General features: G+C 36.6%; 1 protein-coding gene across 4 annotated transcripts in view; it reads left to right on the top strand.

Annotated features, from left to right (window-relative positions):
• The first annotated feature begins 6,411 nt into the window (after positions 1-6,411).
• ZNF143 (zinc finger protein 143) overlaps positions 6,412-15,332 on the top strand; it is a 58,697-nt gene continuing 49,776 nt past the window's right edge. For 2 of the 4 annotated variants that reach the window (XM_006180837.2, XM_006180836.3), the window contains exon 1: positions 6,412-6,508. Coding sequence is in view for 2 of the 4 variants with exons in the window: in XM_014555967.2 (XP_014411453.1) it covers positions 6,467-6,508 (42 nt within the window). In the remaining 2 variants the exon portion in view is untranslated. The remainder of the gene's footprint in view (positions 6,509-15,332) is intronic. The other 2 variants (XM_014555967.2, XM_032489042.1) reach the window with 1 other exon arrangement.

Here is a 15,332-nt window from a genome sequence, read left to right as displayed (position 1 = left end):
GTCATTAGGAATTGTATTAATACAAACCATGTTTTGGGGAAGATCTAGCACAGTGACTTAAGCATAGTAGGCATTCCGTAAGTGTTTGTAAAATGAATGACTTAAAATTACTTTAAAATGTATTTGTTATAAAAATGTCAGTTCTGTTCAATATAATTTTAAATTTTGGTTAATATTATTTGTGACTACCAATATCACTCCTGAATTCTAGGTTTTCCCCTTGATGAGGTTGGCCACCCTTGCCATAATAGCGTTTCACACTTTGGTGCATGTGGTTCTTACAAAGGGTAACTTAGGTACCCAGCTAGAAATCTAGGATTTTATTATTATGGCAGGAATAAATATCTTTTAAGTAACTTTTTTTGAGAGCTAATTCCCCCTCCATGTTTTTTAAAGCTCAGGTAATAATGCCTTTATGTACTTAGATTCTGCTTTCATGTATATATAAATTGAAATTTGTCAATTACACTTGGTTTTTTAATGCTATATGTATTTTTAAATGATTTCCCTTTTTTTTGAATGCTATATTTAAATGCTTCCTATCATCAGTCTTTTAAATTTAACATCCTTTTAGTAAACTCAGACTAGAAATACAAAGCAACTTCCTCAACCTGAAAAAAAGGCATCTACCTAAAGCTAATGGACCTAATGATGAAAGACTAAAAACTTTTCCCCCCTAAGATCAAGAACCATACAAGCATGCTCCCTTTTGCCACTTCTGTTTAGCATTGTACATGAGGGTTTAGCCAGGGCAGTTAGGCAAGAAGAGGGAATAAAAGACATCCAGATCAGAAAGGAGGAAGTAATACTGTATTCATAGATGACATGATCTCACAGAAAACCCTAAAGAATCCACACACACAAAGAGCTAATGACTTCATCAAGGTTATAAGACGTAAGATCAATATACAAAAATCAGTTTTATTTCTATACAGCAGCAATGAAATAAAAGTGAAATTAAGAAAATTTCATTTACAATAGTGTCCAAAAAATTCTTAAGAATAAATTTAACAAAAGTGAAAAACTTACACTCCGAAAACTACAAAACATCTAGAAGGAAAGATACCCTGTGTTCATAAATTATAAGACACTACTATTGTGAAGATGGCAATATTCCCCAAATTGACCTGCAGATTCAGTGTAATTCCTGCAAAATCCCAGCTTACTTCTTTTGCAGGAATTGACAAACTGATCCTAAAGTTTGTATGGAAACACGAGGGACTCAGAATAGTCAAAACCATCTTGGAAGCAAACATGATTTAATAATAACAATAGTACTGGTAAGGATAGATACCTTATATTGACCAATGGGATAAAGTTGAGAGTCCAGAAATAAACCCTTAAATTTACAGTCAACTGATTTTCAGCAAAGATGCCAAGACCAATGCAGGAATGAATCTTCAACAAATGGTTCTGAGACAGCTGGGAATTTACATGCAAAAACATGTAGTTGGACCTTTAACACTATACAAAAAGTAATTCAAAATGGTTTAAAGATTTAAATACAAGGTCTCAAATTCTTAGGAAAAATATAGGCATAAATCATGACTGAATTAGGCAACAGTTTCTTGGATATAACAGCAAAGAACAAGCAACAAGAGGAAAAATAGATGACTTGGGCTTCATCAAAACTTGCAACTTTGTGCTTCAAAGGACACTTTCCAGAAAGTAAAAACGAGAATGGGAGAAAATAATTTGCAAATCTTGAGTATATAAAGAACTCTTAGAACTCAACAACAAAAAAACAATTTAAAAATGGGGAAGAATCCAAGTAGACATTTCTCGAAAGAAATAAATGGCCAGTATCAGGAAACAAAAATGCTTAACATTACTAGTCACTAGGGAAATGCAAATCAGAATTCATGATGAGGTACCATTTTGTACTTAGTAGCATGTCTATAATCAAGATGGACAATTACAAGTATTAGGAAGTATAGAAATTGAAACCCTCATACATTGCTGATGGCATATAAAATCTTTATGTTTTGTGTAAAAGTGGCAGTTCCTCAAAAGGTTGAGAAGTTTCACCTAGCAATTCCACTCCCAGATATCCAAGAGAAATGAAACATGTCCACAAGAGAACTTGTACACAATTGTTCATACTAGCAGCATAGCCAAAAGGAGGAAACAACTCAAACATCCATCAGTTGGTGCATGGATAAACAAAATGCGGTATAGCTATACTGTAAGATACTTGGCAATAAAAAGGAATGTAGTTACATGCTACATGGATGTGCCTTGAAAACAAAGAAGTCAGACACAGGATTCCATTTATATGAAATGTATAGAATTAGCAAATCAATAGGTTGGTGGTCGCTGGGCGGGTGGGTGTGGAGCCTAGGAGGGAATGAGTGCTAATGGGCATAAGTGATTTCTATTGGGGAAAAGTGTTTTCAATTAGTCATGATGATTGAACAGCCTTGTGGATGTACTAAAAACTACTGAAGTGTGTACACTTTAAAATGGTTAATTTTATGGTACATGAATATCTCAATAATTTTATCTTAAAAGTCTCAAATTTGTCTAAAGTACATTCTCTAAAAAGTAACATGAAACGTTCATTCAATACAAATTAAGATCAGTTTTATTCATGGTTATGCAGCTGTCCCCTTACTGGGGAAAGTAAGTCTTAGAGACTGTACTCCCCCAGTATTTTGCTTTGCTTCTAGTTCATTTGTTTTTTTTAAACCCCATCACCCTATCAAACAGCCCTAGCTGGTGCCAAAGTTTGGTGGGCAGGTAGTGGAAGGAGAATTCTTAAAATTATTTCTCCCTATAAATCTGCATCTGTTATTTCAGTGTAATAAATACAGTGTTAGGAATTTAAGACTGAGCCAAACTCTTCCCCCCCCACCCCCCAAGTTACAGTACTCTGTTTTTCTGTAAGGTTATAGCAATCATTGCTTATTTGGAGACATAAACTTCACCTTAAAAAAAATTTTTTTTTACCTGAACTCAAAAGTGTGTTTTCCCAGAAAAGTAAAATCATTTTAAAAACAATGGTTTCATTCCTGAACTACCCACTTTACTGTTGAAACACTGCTTAATGAAACTTGCTTTTCCTTATATTTAAGCAAATATAAGCCAAAATGACAGCTAGAATCTTGTGAAGGCAGCCAGTTTCAAAGGGAATCAGATTCAAAGGTAATCCTCAGGGGTTTAAGAAGATTTTTAACATTTTGTGAACTGAGTTTATTTTCCTGGTTAGTTTGCCACTAAAATAAACTTAACACACAATAACCACAATTGGTAACCTCAGAGCTCACTTATTGGGTGATGTTTTCAAAGATGTAATTAATGAATGGGGTTAACAAGTGGTCCGGGGTAGAACTGATAAAATGGAAAAACTGCACATACTGTAATTACCATAGAAAGCCTGAAATGAGGGAAATCATGAAATTAGCCACTAACAAAACATTATCAGTTGTATTATACCTATGCTATGTCCGCATATATACTGAGAACTATTTATCTGAGATGGAAAGGAACATTTTAAGTAAACTCATCATACAATACTTCCTTAAGTATGTTCTAATTAAGCTCTGATTTATGCTTTCAATGTGGAAGCTGAGTGAGATTAACTCAGTGAACTTATTCCACAGACCAAGGATTCAACTCTGGGTCCATGAACCCTATGAAACTGCAAAGTCTTTAATGTACTTTTCCATAGCTTTCATTCAAATATCAAAGAAGTTGTCAAAAGTCCTTAAAACCATCGCTGACCACAAAGGTGAGGACTGGAGAGAGATGGGCTAACATTAAGCACTTGAAAAGTGCCTCTGACAGGCACTGTGCTACATTTATCTACATTCTCATATATGCTCCCAATCACATTGTGAAATACGTATTTTTCACAAATGAGGCAAGTTTCTTACACAAGTGACACATCTAGTCTAACTGCCACAGCTTCCAATGGAGAGCAAACTACTAGTTCGGTTTTAAATTCTTTAGTGTTTTTTAAAAAAAGAAAAAAAAATTTTTTTAATTGTGTTTAAAAAAATCTACAAATTCATGGTAAAAATTATTTTAAAAATTATTACATAAGTAATCTGATAAATCAGTCACCGTCTTCTCCTAGACATTCTTTTGAGAGTCGAATGCATCATTTCTCTGTATCTTTTCCCATATATAGTAATTGTTAGGTCATTATACAAATATGCCAAAATCAATGAGTTCTCCAGAAAGTTTTGAGTTACTGAAAGAAATGTTTTTAAAAACATTATGTAACAGGTTTTGTGGGGCTTTTTGTTTTTGTTTTTATGGTAACAGTTTTTGAAGGGGGCCAGAAATAAGTTAGTCTCTCTGGAAAATTGGGGGAAAGGTCCAGATTTGTTTAAGAACCTGGACTAGCACTGATTGGTAGTGAAATATTTTCAAGCCATTTATTTGGTAAGACGTAGTAAGACAAAAAGGATAGGAGATGATTTAGGGAAAATCTGAAGATTATAGATGGCCCTGAATACTACATACATTTGAACTCTGTTCTATAGTCAGTGGTAAATTCTGTAACACACAAAGTTCCATTACCTGTGACAAAATCATTAAGGTTTTTCCCTGAATCAGATTAGAATTGTAGCATCCTATCCATTACCACCATTGAATGTTTACAAAAACTCAGTAGGTTTTGGGGATACAAAGACGTCTTGTAACTGCAATCTGCAATTACAGGGTGATTTTTAACTTCTTTTTGAGATTCTGTATTACAGTGTTTTAATAAATAGACTAAAGGTATGGGACTTAGTAATAAATGACTAAACTGCATAAAAGTACTCTGATTCTTTTAATAACATTTCTGATTATAAAATACAGATATAACATCTGGAAGGTACAGAAAGTATAAATTAAAACACCTTGTTTGTCATCTGAACTCTACTCTGTGACAAAGGGAATCTATTAATGGGTACAAGACTGTTTTAAGTGAGCCAATTCCACCAGTTTAAAGTAACCTAATTCAATTTTATGTGTCACAGGTTTCATTTCTTAATACGGGCATAAAAATAGTAACTACTTTAAACTTCTAAAGAAAACGCATTCAGATGAGACTGAAAGTTCCGTTTTCCTTCGAATGGCGTTTGGGCACCAATTATTGCAGCTACAACTTGGTTAGGTTTAGCCTGGTACTCACTCTCTACCAAAAAGAAGGTAACGTTAAAATCTCAAACTACACTCAACGGTAAATCAACACTTTAAATTATCCTCACTTAGAAGGCCATTCCGTAATCATCTGAAATGCAAAAGACATTAAATCAAACATCATCCAGCTCTCTCCAGTTTTTCTAAGTAGGACATAAATCAGGTACGGTGAGGCCAGTCTCATTCTCTGAGTAACTCAAATCTACACCTGGCATGCCCGATTTAACAAATACTGAGTCTATACACTTTATCTCATCTTTATTCAGCCTGGCTGAAAAGCACATGAATACTTACTGAATACTCCTGAAATGACTAGTATTTCCAACAGTTTAGGAAAAAGTTTTGGTTGAGAGCTACAAGAAACATTACCTCAACCTCACAACTAATTTGTGTAAAATTCTGAATAGGTTTGGGGAGACCGAGGCGATGCTTTTCCCACTCTTCTGACTTTAATTGGCGACACACAAAAAGTAAACTAAAAAAGAAGTTAGCGACACCATTACAGACGACTTCAAAATGTAAACCTAACCAACATGAAAGCGCAAAAGCATCCGCAGTGTCGCCTAGCAAAGTCCAAGACCAACGGCCCGTTGTCAGGTTCCGCCGGAGCTCCAGCTGAGGCAGGAGGCTTATCCTCCCACCAATGCTGATGTCCGGCGTCTGGAGAGGTACAGGCCGAGTTAGCAGCCAGTCACCATCATACAGCAGCTCGCGAGAAAGCAGAGCCGCCGCCCAAGACCAAAGGCCTCAACTGGAACCGAGAGCCCCCAGGGAGCGGTCTGGCGTCCCATCCTCTTCTACTTCCCTCCCAACAGGGCGACACTCGGCAATCGCTAGGCGAAGCCCAACCGGTCTCCAAAACGCGCTCCAGCAAGCCCACCAGGAGAGCTAAGGCCACCTTCTAGCCCCTGTGGGGAAAATGGCGCCTGTCACCCCTTCTCCCTCCCGGCTAGTCACAAGGACCAGCCTCCCTCCCTCGCTACAAAATGGCGCCTCCTGCTAGGGCCCCAGAATCGGCATAATTCACTTGTCAGCGAGGCGGGGTCGGTCTGGGATGAGCGGTTCTATCAACCAGTCAGACACAGGAAGTTTGGTCCCGCACTTGGGCAAGCCACTCAGGCGCCGGCTGTAAGGCCAGGCGAGGCTGACGTCACGCAAAAGGGGCGAGGATAAGGCGGTCTCCTTTCACGTCGCCTAAATTTGAGCCAATGGCAAGCAGGAAGCGTCCAGTGAGTGACGTAATGACAACCCAATGGAGGCTGGGGGCGGGCCTCAGACCCGCTATGCGGGTTGCGGGGCCTGGGGGCCGGGCGGCTGTTTCCTGTCCTGGTGCATGGTGGTCGGACGAAGGAATTGTTGGAAAATTTTCGCGGAGGTTCGTATATAAATGTGTTTTTACCCAGTGTGCATTATTCTCCGCCCGGCCGCCGCCCTCAGCGCGGCGGCGCGGGCCCGCTTGGGCCCGGGCTCTGACTTCGGCTGCTCAGCCTCCGCCACAGGCCCTGTCCATCCTACGGCAGGCCGCGGTAGCAGCGCCTGGGCAGAAGCAGAGTTTATTAATAACCCGCGGCCGCCACTCTGGGGCGGCGGAGCTTTTCTCACTGAGGACGCACCCCCCCCCCCCGTCTCTGCGCACTGCGCCCCGCCTGTTCCCCTCAGGGGACCGCCGAAGGGAGGGAGTGAAGGAGGGGAGGGTGGAGCCCTCGGGAGCCTAGCGGCTCTTCTCGTCTTGACCTCCGCGCGGAGCGAGTCCCAAGGCGCCACCGACGCGAAGCTCCTTCGGCTGGGACGCCGGGCCCCGGTCCTCACCAGGCTCTAGCTAGGACGCCGGCGGCTGGATTGGCTGAGGGCCTCCCCGGGATTCCCCCCACAGATCTCACCTAGAATTTCCTCCCACTCAGATCTTGCACAGATTTCTTGTTTCCCTCACTTTTGTTTTAAATTTTAATTTTTAGGTTATTGAGGCCTAACATCGATTATTAGAAATTGTCAATTTTATCATTCCCTCTTTTTATTCTGTTTTGGCCAAAGAGTGAACAAATCCTTTCGTTGCTTTGTAAGATTTTATTGTGGAACGTGAATCAGTTTTTATTCTTTCCCCTATTGCTTTGTTTCCCGCATTAACAAAGTTAAGTAAAAAGTAGATAAGAATATTATTGCTAAACCGATTATTTGTTTAAAATCAACTTCAACCTTTGCTTTGAAAATGTCCAGTCAGCTAGTGTAATCAAGTGGGGATGTGAGGAAAAATTGTAGGTTCGAGGTTGTGGTCGGCTTTGTTCTGAATCTTACGGAAGACACAGTTTTGCGAAAGTCGACAGAAATCTGTGTGTTTAACATTTTCTTTTGCTGAGTGCGTTCTTTCAGTTCATTGTTAAGTGTTTAGTAATAGAGTAGGTAATGAGATTACCCCCAAAGCCCCGGTAAGATTCGTAACTAATTTTATCCAGTTGTATTTTAATTACCTTGGAAATTCACTACTTATTTAGCAATCTCAAAATGAGTGCCTGTTTTTTCCATAGTCCCCTTTTATTTTTGAAAAATAATGCCTTTGTTGATATAATTCACATACCTTTAAATTCACCCATTTAAAGTATGTAGTTAGGTAGGTTTAATACATTCACAGCGTTGTGCAACCATCACAATTTTAAAACATGTTCATCACGCTCCAAAAACTATACCCATTAAGTTACTCCCCACTTCCCCTTAACAGTCTTCTTTTCCCCACCAGTAACCTACAGATTTGTCTATTCCAAACATTTCATGTGAATAGAATCAAACAGTATGTGAGCTTTTGTGACTGGTTTCTTTCACTTAGGGTGATATTTGCAAGGTTCATTCATGTTATCGCATATATCAGTACTTCATTTCTCTTCATTGCCAAATGGTATTTCCTTGTATGGGCATAACACCTTTTATTTATCCATTCATCTGTTGATGGACATTTAGGTTGTTTCCACCTTTTGTCTTATTATGTGTAATGCTGATATGAACATTCATGTAACAAGTTTTTGTGTGGATATTTGTTTTCATTTCTTTTGGATGTATATATCTAGGAGTAGAATTCCTTGGTTGTTTGGTCCTATGGTAACTCTATGACTAACTTTTTCAGGAATTGTCAGACTGCTTTGTGAAGTGGCAGCACCATTTTACGTTCCTACTAGCAGTGTATGAGAGCTCCCTTTTCTTTATATCCTTGCCAACACTTGTTATGATCAGTCTTTTTGATGGTAGCCATCTTAGTGGGTATGAGGTGATATCGCTTGTGATTTTGGTTTGCATTTGCCAGTGGCTAGTTGTGTTGAGCATTTTTTCATGTACTTATTGGCCATTTGTGTATCTTCTTTGGAGAAATATCTATTTGGGGCTTTTCCCCCTTTTAAAGTTGGATTGTTTACTATTGAGTTGTAAGCGTTTATTATAAAACGATCCTTTATCAAATATGTGATTTGCAAAATGTCCATTGTCCTTTGCCATAAGTTGGAATATTACTGTGAAATAAGAATTCATCATATTCTTCATGGAAAGATGACCTAGCTGGATTGGGGAATTGTGCTTCTATTATTATTTTAGCTGTTAATTATTAAATATTTATAATGTATATGCAGTTTGTGATTATTTGAGAACTTTGAGTCCTAATGCTTTCATCATTACTTAATTTTGAAATTTTTATCTAGTTTTTGTTTTTAATCTGAGGTTTTACCTAGTTCTTTTTGCTCCTGGCTTTATTTCATGACAAAATAATTTTTTAAAGTATTGGGTTGCTTTGTCATTTTTGCTTTTTATGCTTAATTTGCATTTTGAGGGGTGGCCTCTGTGAGGCAGTGTTTAAACTTTCTTATACTGTCAAAATGATTTTGTTTTTAAGATGAATTTAGAGTGAGAAATCTCCCTCCCCCTCATAGAAATAAAAAATTGAAAATAATGATACACTTTTCTTCATACTTTCCCATAGATCTAATCTCATTTTAAAACTATGCCACAGTGGGAACTGTGTACCCTGTGGCAATAACTTATCCGTTAATGTAGAGACATGGGCATTTAATTCCAAACAACTTTTTTTGTACTTAAAATACCACTTTACTTTAACTTTGGCTAGGCACTGAGTTAAGTGATTTGTTGAGTGGTTTATTTATCTACATGAACTTAATTATCTTCACTGCAAACCTAAGTCAAGTACTGGTTATCCCTATTTTGTGGGTAAGTCAACTGAAGTTTAGAGTAACTTGACCAACTATTACAGAGCAAAGCTGGGAATTGAACCTATGACTGGCTCAAAAGCCCAATCTCTCAACTGAGTTATTCAGTAACCTACCAAATACCAACCTCTTTAACTTTTTTTTTCTTTAACTTTTAAAATATAATACGTCTGTAGTTCCTAGGAGGATACAGATGTTTGAGTACTGTACATAATATGGCAGAGCACAGATGTTATTGTGCTATTTATATACATCCTTTAAAAATTTTTTTATTTTAAAAATTTAAAATTTTTTGTGGGTTTTTTTTGGAAGGGGAATTAGGTTTGTTTGTTTGTTTAATGGAGGTACTGGGGATTGAACCCAGGACCTCGCATGCACTCTACCACGGAGCTATACCCTCCCCCTGTATACATCTTTCAGTTAAATAATGATGAATGCATTTGGCCTTGTTTTGAAAATAGAGAGATTTATATATGGATGTAGTGGTCACCAAGTAGTTGGAATCATTTAAATCAATGGCAGTTTATATGCACTGTATACATAAAATACAATAGCATATTATAAGAAGTGAGGCACAATTAAAAGAGCATTGTAATAAGAGAATACATAATCTTTAATCCTGTTTTAGGCAGTTAACTAGCCATGACCGCATACAAATTGTATTTATTTGTTTAGCAGATACTTACTAGGCATGTACCATGTTCCAGGCATTCTTTTAGACACTGGAAATTCAAGGGTAAACAGGACAGATCGGGGCCCTGCTGTCGTGGAACTGAGAGTTCACTTAGAAATTCAGATAAATACTACGAAGAAGATAGAGTTCTGTGATAGAGAATAAGGGGGTGGTGGTAGAATGGATAGTTTAGACAGGAGGCGATGCTAAACAATTTGTGCAAAAGTAAGATGAGTTATGTGTGTTCTAGGAACTAGAAGGTCAACATGGCTGGATGTATATAATGGAGGATAATTGTGAAGCACTTTGCAACATGAGTTACGTTAAACTCATTAGATATTTATTGAACACAATCTTAGGTGTCAAAGTTCCAAAGACGTATAGATCACAGTACCTACCTTAGAAGGCTTACAGTTTAATTGGGAGCACTGGATGTGGGAGTAAAAAGGATTGGTTAGAGGAGGGAGGAACCTTAGGTTATCAGGAATCAGAAGCCTTTTAGCCAAAAAACAAGGTTCTGTAAACCTCACTTTTCTCACCTGTAGAAGAAAAACTGGCATGTTTTGAGTACATCTTGAGTGCGAAGGGCTTTACGTACATTATTTCACTTAATTCTTTTACAACAGCCCTATCAGGTGGGTGTTCTCCCATTTTATCAAAAGGAGAAATGGAAGCTCAGCAGTAGGTTAATTGCCCAGGAGCTGAGTGAGAGCAGGATTCAAATGCATAGAAGGCCATCATATAGGATTCAGATGATAGCCGGACTGAGATCCGGGTAGTGAGGGACAGAGGAACCATGGACAAACTAGTGACGGTTAAAGGCTGTTCCCTGTATCTGGACTGCCTTTTCTACTCTTCCTACTCCTACGAAATATTTACTTATCTTTTTATTCCCAAATACACATGTATTTGCCTTTGCACACCTGAGGCAAAGTTAGGCGCTCCTTACCACTAATGCTTCTGTTTATAGTAATTTTTTTTAAGAATAACTAGTTTGTTGATTGTTTGTTTTTTAATCTACTGAGCATTGGCAGATGGGTTTTGGCACTTGTGACCAAAGCAGACCAGAATTCTTTCTAAAGAAAATTTTTTTTTAACGGAGGTCCGGGAGATTGAAATCAGGGCTGTGCGTGCTAAACGTGCCCTCTACCACTGAGTTACACCTTCCCCTCTAAAGTAACTCGTTTTAAAACCGTGAAAATAATACATGGTGAATTTCTTTTTAACTTACAGAGTGTATACAGTAAAATTTAAAAGACTCATTACCACTCCACCCTCATCTCCTAGTCCCATTTCTGGGAGGTAACCACTTGAATTTTTAAATGTATGTACAAACATATGCAGATATTTATATACATTTTTAAAAACATGAATACAATCATAAGATATGTAGTGTTCTGCAGTTTACTCTTTCCCACATATGAAGTTTCTGGGACATGTTTCCAACCATTTCACATAGATCTATCCATCCTTTTTAATGTCTGTATGTTTCATTTATGAATGTCTTGTAATTTACTTAACCTGTCCTTACTGATGCACTTTTAGATTTTTGACTGGTTTTTTTTGCCATTATAAATAATACTGCAGTGAACTTTATACACTTACGAGAGTGTCTAGAAAAATTACTTGGTTGAAGATTTGCATTTAAAATTTTGATAGATAATGCCAGGTTGTTCTAATCATTGCGAGTTTCTACCACCCTTCCCCCACATTCTGTTTTAATTATGTTTTCACTAGTCTCCCACCATAGAAAGAGTTTCTTAAAAGCAAAGACCACTTATTTTTTACCTCTCTATATCCCTGAAAGCATGCACATTGTCTGCTGTGTGTGTGTGAATACAAATATACTTGTATACCTACATACATATATATGTGTATACATGTATAAATACATAAACTACTCAAAATATTTGTAAAATGTATGTTATTTCGTACTTTGACCTTGGTAAAGATGGAAGACCTAAAGGACAATAATAGGAGCTGAAATTGGAAAGGTAGGTAGGGGACAGATTGGTGAGTACCCTGAATGTCAGACTAAGGAATTGAACTGTAGTCCTGTAGGTAGTACAAGTATAAAAGATTGGAGGGGTAAAATGTTCGAATCTAGAAGGATTCCATCTTAAGATTCCTTTGCAAGGATCTTAAGTTCTTGCTCGTATTTAAGTAATCCAAACTGAAATGTATTATACTAGTGATTTGTTTAGAAAAGCAATGCTGGACAGATCCACAGACTAATTCTCAGAGAAAAGGCCTTGGCCTGGTATCAAAAATTGACTAATGAATGTATGTTTATATATTTATAGTAAAATATTTAAGGTATATACCATACCTTTAATCTTTTGGACTAATTATTCATTTGTTCTTAGAGCTTCTAGTGCCAGTAAAGATGTGGTAAAACAAGCATACTCATGTTGCTGGTGGCAGTGCAGTTAGCACAACACTTTAAAAAAGTAATGGAAGCAAATTGTAATAAACCATAAAAAATGCTCATTTTTTGATCCCATAATCTTCATCTTGGGAGTTTATTTTAATGATGTAATCTACTGCACCCTCCCCAAAGCTATATTTACAAATATATTAATTAAAAGATTATTTTTTATGATAAAATGATATGTGGTTAGCACATAATAAGAAAAATGCTAACTGTCCTGTAAGGGAAATTTATTTGTTAAATGTGAATTAACAGTGATCATTGTGAAGACTATTAGACAACTTGAGAAATTTTATAGAAGTGGAAACAGCTGAATACAAAATGTTATCTATACTATATTTACAATGCCATAAAAATTGTGTATGCATACGGATAGCAAGAGTTAGAGAAGAAAACTAGGGAATCAAAAGATTTGACTTGTTAAGCTATTGGGAATTATTCTTAACTTAAATTTTTATTACAATATTGTATGCAATGAAAATTTTAATGGTATACAAGAAAAATAAGATAGTTGGCAGTGTTATTGGGCTGGAAGGATGAGACACTGAAGCAAAGAAAGCAGTAAAGAGGTTATTGCAATAGTTAACGTGTGAGGAGTTGAAAAAAGAAAGATTTTGAAGGGTAAAAGTCACAGAGTTGGCAGTTGCCTTGTTATGAATTTAAGAATGAGCATTTAGTCAAGGATGACTTTCTATCATTTTCATCTGGTGTCTGGGTTTGGTGAAAATAGCCGGGTCCACATGGCAAATAGATTAGAGTGAAAAGATGAATTGACAAACCTTAATGGTGTGTATGGAATGCATTGTGTTTATTCAGACAGAGCACAACATGTATTTTGATATTAAGTGAATGATACATAAAGTGAAGATACATGCACCCCAGTGTTCGCAGCAGCACTGTTTACAATAACCAAGATATGGAAGCAACCTAAGTGTCCATCATCAGATGAATGGATAAAGAAGATGCGGTGTACATATATACAATGGAGTATTATTTAGCCATAAAAAGACTGGAAATTTGCCATTTGTAACAACATGGATGCACTTGGATGGTATTGTGCTTAGTGAAGTAAGTCAGACAGAGAAAGACAAATATCATATGGTATCACTTATATGTGGAATCTAAAAAAATGGTACAAAACAGAAACAGACTAACAGTCATAGAAAACAAACTTATGGTTACTAAAGGGGAAAGGGAGGTGGGAGGAATAAATTAGAAGTTTGAGATTAACAGATACTCATTACTAGGACCTACTGTATAGCACAGGGAACTATATTCAGTATCTTGTAATAACCTATAATGGAAAAGAATATGAAAAAGAATATATATATATATGTATGTATATAAGTGGATCACTTTGCTGTACACCTGAAACACAACATTGTAAATCAATTGTACTTCAGTTTTAAAAAAAAGTGAATGACAAGGTGAGGCATTCCCAGGAGACCTCTCCGCCCACCTGTTGTATAGTGTCTACCTGGGATTTCAAGGTGAAAGATGAGATGGAGGCTGAAATTTTTCCCTTTTGTGTGACATTTGGCCTTTCTGTTTATGACTGAGGGGAAGAAGAATCACTGGCAGGCTTTCAGGTAGGGCAATTTGATTTGAGACGTGTGTAAATGTTTTTAGTTGATGTATTATAGATCTGTTTGTAAATCAGGAGTACATGTTAGATTCAACTGGTGAGCTTTTTGTAAATGGACATGGTTCTTATTGAGGATTCTGTGGAAGACAAGGTTTAAGGAAAATATACTAGGAAATACATGTCTATTATTAAAAATCTGTTGTTTACAGTCACCTTTAGAAATTATTTTTTGTCTTCCTTTTGGAGAAGGAAAACTTTCAGAAGGAAAAGGAGATTTTTTTCCTCTTTTTTAATTGAAGTAGAGTTGATTTACAGTATTTGTTTCACATATACAACATAGTGATTCAGTATTTTTATACACTGAAATTGTTTATTTTTACCTTTTATTTTTATTTTATCTCTTTATGTAGCTGTAGTGAGATTCTTATCTTTTGCATACAAAATGTACTTAGATTATTATTTTAAGGTAAAGTTGTGGTGGTGGTTGCCAGTTTGGTTTAAATGTAATTTAAAGAGAACAAAGTAGTACATAATTACCTCATGTGAGAACAAACCACTGATTTCCTTAAATTTGCATCTTATTTTTTTACAGAAGTTAATGAAAGAGTGCTGAAACAGTGCTGGTATAGCTAGCCAGCTTGTCTGTGCTACAACTAGTAGGCCATTTTCCTTCAACTCTAGTACTAAGGTTGTGTTCAGTTTTCCACTCTCAGGTATAAGAGGTAATGTGAGACAAAAATATCTAAATATATGCAGAAATATCATGCCTTTTCTACTTATATGTTCAATGGAAGTAGAGTTGTTCTCCATAGAAAGGATGTACTCAGTGCTTCTGTTCTATATGTTCCCTCTGTTTTTTTCTGGCATGTAGATACTTCAATGTGCAAATGTTGAAAACAACTAGTGATTTGACTTGAAACATGATTCTTACTGATGGATCTGTTTGATTGAAGCATATTATGAGTTTTTTAAAAAATGGTTATCTAAACTAATCTATGTGAGTCAAGATTGTCTTTCTCTTCTTTTGGTTATTCAGACTATTGGGTGCATAAACCTGTTATTGCCATCTATTACTTTGATTTAAAATTTTGAGTTTAATTCACATTGAGTGAATAAAGTTAAAAGGTTACACTTAAACTATATATTTATAATACAATACCACTTTTAGCTTTTTTTTAATATTAGGGTTTGAGGTAAGATTTAGTTTGAAAAATAGGATTCTAACTACTAATAAAGATTTAATAGCTTCCATATTATGCACTAATTTTTTTAAATGAGGTTAGTTTTCCAAACTGAAAAAGTGGTTTGAAA

Source organism: Camelus ferus, chromosome 10, assembly GCF_009834535.1.
Source record: "Camelus ferus isolate YT-003-E chromosome 10, BCGSAC_Cfer_1.0, whole genome shotgun sequence".
NCBI lineage: Eukaryota > Metazoa > Chordata > Mammalia > Artiodactyla > Camelidae > Camelus > Camelus ferus.
The sequence above is the reverse complement of the archived record's forward strand: the minus strand, read 5'-3'. Positions and strand labels throughout refer to the sequence as shown.